The 4,892-nt window shown below is 35.3% G+C and overlaps 1 protein-coding gene across 1 annotated transcript in view; it reads right to left on the reverse strand.

The window, feature by feature from the left end:
• Positions 1–4,892, reverse strand: part of PLGRKT (plasminogen receptor with a C-terminal lysine) — a 27,382-nt gene that overhangs the window by 4,592 nt on the left and 17,898 nt on the right. Inside the window, exons 2-3 of the mRNA XM_009638170.2 lie at positions 1,438–1,568; positions 347–456 (exon numbers count right to left, since the gene is read on the reverse strand). Of these exons, the coding sequence (XP_009636465.1) occupies positions 347–456; positions 1,438–1,568 (241 nt within the window). The remainder of the gene's footprint in view (positions 1–346; positions 457–1,437; positions 1,569–4,892) is intronic.

The raw sequence follows: 4,892 nt of genomic DNA on the forward strand, positions 1-4,892 counted from the left end.
ATATGGAAGGAAATCACTAGATTTGTCATTTCTCCCAAATATGCAATGCTTACTTCAGCTGTATTTACAGACTTAAAATTCATATGTTTTGAAACAAGAGAGGCGAAATTAACAAACAGTTTTAACTGGAGGGAGAGACCATAAAAGGGTAAGCACTCTTGACTGGGAAAGTATCTGATTGTAACAGAGAAGAAAATAAATGAAAGAGTAAGATTTTTGTCCAGAAAAAAAAAAAAAGATAAAATCTATTGCAAGTTTTCTCCCAGCCATTCTAAAAGGATAAGAGATTATCTGAAATATTAAGCTAGGTTCTATGTGTGAACCAGACAGACTTACATACACATACCTTTTATCCTTTGCAACAGTGTCCCATAGCCCATATCATACTGATATGCAAATATAAAGCTTAAGGGAACTATTGGCAGTAAAACTCCTGGGTTCTTCTTTTTTATTGCTCTGTTTAAAAAAAAAAAAAAAAAGAAGGAAAAAAATATTATTTAGGACATTCAGCACATCAGCACTGTTAGTTTAGGTTGACCTTGACTGTCTAGGACTTGTGTATTCTTCTACACTCTCTAATCAAAGAACAAGTTGTCTAAATTTCCTCAGAAGTATTTGTCTTCTGGTGGCCTTCTTGCTCAACTGTTAACCCAAGGGTATTAAAAAAAAATGCTTCAAGGGAGTTTTGAATATATCTAACAAAAATGGGATCATCTAACTCGTGTAGCACGCATGTGCATATGCATATATAACCACCCAGCCACATGCAAACATGTAGCAATCAAGATATTATGTTCAGTTCCAAATGCATCTGAGTCCATAGAGAACACATAATGCATAAGACACATTTAACCTGTACTATGTACACAAAACCACAGGTATTTTCTACATTCTCTCTAATCATGTTATAGCACAAGAAAAACGTGTTACCAAACAGAAGTCCTATAAGGCAAGTTCTTCCCTGTGCAATACAGCTTTATTATCCAGGGCTTCTTCCTCTTGGGTTAGTTTCTTCACACAAATTTTAAGTCAACGGATTTCAGAACATGTCCACTTGTTTACCAACATATTAAAAAACCCAGACAGGGAGGATTTGTTGCTCATTAATAGTTCATTAAATCACAATACAGACAAGAAAATAGCATGGCTTTTAAACAATCCCTCCTTTCCACACACAACTTTTATTTTACACTGAACTTTTGATACCTCAGCTGTATCATTTTATTGTCAGCTGACATATCTCTGCCTTTAAGTCTGCAGTACAGACAGAACCAAAACACATCTGGAAGCAGACAGAAATCAGAGTCACTTTGCCATCTGATCAACCTCTGAGCAGTTACTGGATAAAAATAACTTCCAGTTATAATGCAAAAGGAAGATCCTGCATCACAGAAGTATAAATGTAATATATTTTCTGTTAGGAAATAAACTTCATACCCAGCTGTTAAACCTACAGCAGCAAGTCCAAAAAATGTCCCAAAATATTTGAGAAATTCCCGTGTCCAAGCTATCTGCATGGCTGTTTGTCTCTCTCTCATCTGGTTCTGCATCAGTAGTTGCCTTTCCAGCTAAAGAAGGGAGAGAGATTAAAAAAAAAATAAGTAATCCGTTTATTTTAAAGACTGATTTTTACTACTTTTAAGTTACATGCCCCACTAAACATACTGGTACATTTCCATTAAATAAAGGTAAATTCAGTATTTCTTAAAAGTTCCTCTCTGCTGTATAGAACACCAAAAAGAACAATGGTCTTTCCTCCTTGGAGTGATGCAAAGAGTAAGAACTGTGCCAAAAAAAGCAGTCTGAAACCAGAGTACAGAAGTTAGTTAACACAGTAAGAAGTCTGCTTCTTCCCATTGATGCTTATAACACTTTGTTTTTAAAAAAAAAAAAAAAACAGAGCACCTGAGTCTAGCCTAGCTAAATGAGCTGCATAAAAAGTCCAACAAGGTACAGGAAACAGAACACCAGCTCCCTAAAAAAGTGTATTCTAGAAATGAAATAACAAAGAGAGAATTCAGAAAGTTCTTTTCTCATGCATCTATAAAAGTAATTAAATCTGTTCTTTTCTCCTGCTTTCTAATTCAAGAATAATTTAAAGGATTTGTAATTACTTAAGGTTTCCACCCATTTATTCATCTCCATTACTATTGATTTAGCCTGAACAGAACAATTTCTGTTAAATTGTTACTAATTATTTCTTCAGACTATGTTGATCTTGCTATCTTATTTCCAAGCTCATTCAGTACCTAGATAGGTAGAATTAATTTTTTAGACAGCATCATAAAAAAAGGACAAATCTAATTACATATAATTGTACACAGTAGGAAAAATAACATTCACTGTAGTCTCACAATACTACTTCATCTGTTTCTTTTTCCTCAAGACTTACATTGCAATTGTTGTTCTCACAAAAAATATCAACATGCTCTACCTTCCTGATATCCATAATTTTCAGATCACTTTTTTTCAGAAGTAATTATATAATGGCTGACAAACCACTTAATAATATATCAAAATAATTAGATTTTATTTTGTCACCTATGAGACACTTGGAAATTCTAAAGTAAACAAGCACACTGCCTGTTAATTAGTTACATTGTGGTCCCCAATATCCTAAGCCTGGTAAATTGCTGAGGGTTGACGTGACAAGATAAAATAATGACATGTAATATCAATTTAATGACCTCTATTTTCCCCTTCAATTTGATTATGTGTGTAGTTTGCACACGTGTGAAAAGTATTAAGGGATCCTTTGTTTGCCTGTCAGCACAGATAAGGAGCCTACGCTTCCAAGATGTACGGTATTACCCTAAATTAGCTTCAATTTGAAGAAGTACATGGGGAAGAAGTGGGACAAGGATATGCTGATGAAATCTAGGTCTTGCTAAAAGGAAACTTAATGGAGAAGAAGAAAAACAGTTTAATATGCAGAGCCTAGAGAGAAATAAGCATGGAATAAAAAGAAAACTGTAAGTCTAAATCTACAAGAGTAAACTAAAGGATCCTAGCATTACTTCTTTAAAAAAAAACAACAAAAAAAAACCCCAACAAAAATGCCTCTCACCCAAGTTATACTTTGACAGCTCTGTAAAACCCAAGTACTGAAAGTTAATTACTAAGTCACAGACACTAAGGTCAAACAAACACCCTTCTGTAGGAGCCTGTCATACCAAATTTCAGAAGCCCAAGGATACTTTAATGTATATCTACAAGTAATTTATACAAATAACTTAGTATAAATGAGAACAACTTGTGTTGTATATTATAAACAGCAGCCAGATAACACAATCAAACAGTTTTTCATATTTTTTCTAACCAGAAGGACTTTTTTTTTTCTTCACTTAAAGAACAACCCTCAACTTTCTACACAGTACCCCATCCAAAAATACGGCGGGGGGGGGGACACACGACACCACATCAAAAAATGATCATATTCCTTTGCTTTGAGCAAACTTCTTCAACGTGGATGTAAAATCTTACCTAGATGAAATACAAGGCTGTATTTAAATTAATTTATGAAAAAAAAGATGCGTTGGAGGGAAGCTTTAGACTGACGAATCTTAGAGATAAGCATTTTATGTTTACATGGGGAAATGTAGCATAGCCAAGAAGAAAAGGTTTCAGAGGAATCTCGATGCACAGAAAGCAGTAAGAAGTAGATCTAGTGATGTTTAGCTAAATTAGTAATTTAATTCTTGCTATTACTGAAGTTGCATGATGTAAACTTCATTATAACAACACAAGATCTATTTTGTCTATAAACTTACAATATAGCACCAAGAAAACACAGATGTTTTTAGGGATGCTAAGTAATCTACAGTACTGCTGCAGAGGTTTGCTTTTAAATCAATTTTTACTCAGTCCTAAGTTATACCAAGAAAATCTAATAACAACACACAAACATCACTAAATGTGCTCCAAAATCTCTCTGAACCTATGCAATCTTATGCCAAATGCAGGAATACCTCTCCTAAATGCCAGAAATGCCCTTTGTTCTGTCCTTCTCTATTCTGGGGGGGGGAGGAGGAAATCTTCATTCTTGCTTTCCATTTCCAAAATCAGTTTTGTCACTTGGCATAGTTTCATCTTGCCAAAACAAAAGACTATAGTGCTGTAGCTGTAGGACTGCAATGGGAATCTGCATAACAAAGAGATTTAGTCAAAGTGTTCCAGGGCAATTCCACACTGACTTCACTGGATTTCAAGTTTTCCTTAAGGAAAAGGAAAGAGAAAAGTGAGCAACAGTTATGGCCAAAGTTGTCCCAGAACATACTGCTTCATTGCACAACTTACACTTCCTGGAAATAATTGTAGAAAAAAAACAGTTCAGAGTATGCCTGAGCTCTTTTCAGAGAGCACTGTAGCCACTGCACTGCTGAATGATGTTGGCCAATGCTGCCATCAGATTCCACGGGTGGGCTCCAGCAACGTGTGTTCGACACAGCAGGGAACACTCCTCTGGCAGGCTCTGACAGAGCACCTACCTACCATGTGACATCAAAGATTGCTTTAACATGTCCAGACCTGACATCTGATCAGCTAAATAGGTTTATGAGCAATGTTTGACACTAAAAGAGTATATGCATTTAAAGGAATTTTGGATGCTCTAAATTGCAAAATTAAGCACCTATGAGGGCACTCAAGCAACTCTAATGTAGCTCAATCTTTTAAAATTTCAAAAAAATCAGGGGCAATATCCTTGTGCTTACCCATTTAACATACCAATCTGAACTGAACATCTTGAACTCTGATGGTTTTGAATGACCAGGATAGCCTGATAGGCTGACTTTATGCTGGCAAACAACTATTGGTAGGTCATGAGGTGAAATTATTACATTAAGATTATGTTAACCTTAAGCAAGTCAGGATCTGAAAGCAGACCTATGTAG

The sequence above is a fragment of the Egretta garzetta genome, unplaced genomic scaffold, assembly GCF_000687185.1.
Source record: "Egretta garzetta isolate BGI_Z169 unplaced genomic scaffold, ASM68718v1 scaffold250, whole genome shotgun sequence".
In the NCBI taxonomy this organism is placed as follows: domain Eukaryota; kingdom Metazoa; phylum Chordata; class Aves; order Pelecaniformes; family Ardeidae; genus Egretta; species Egretta garzetta.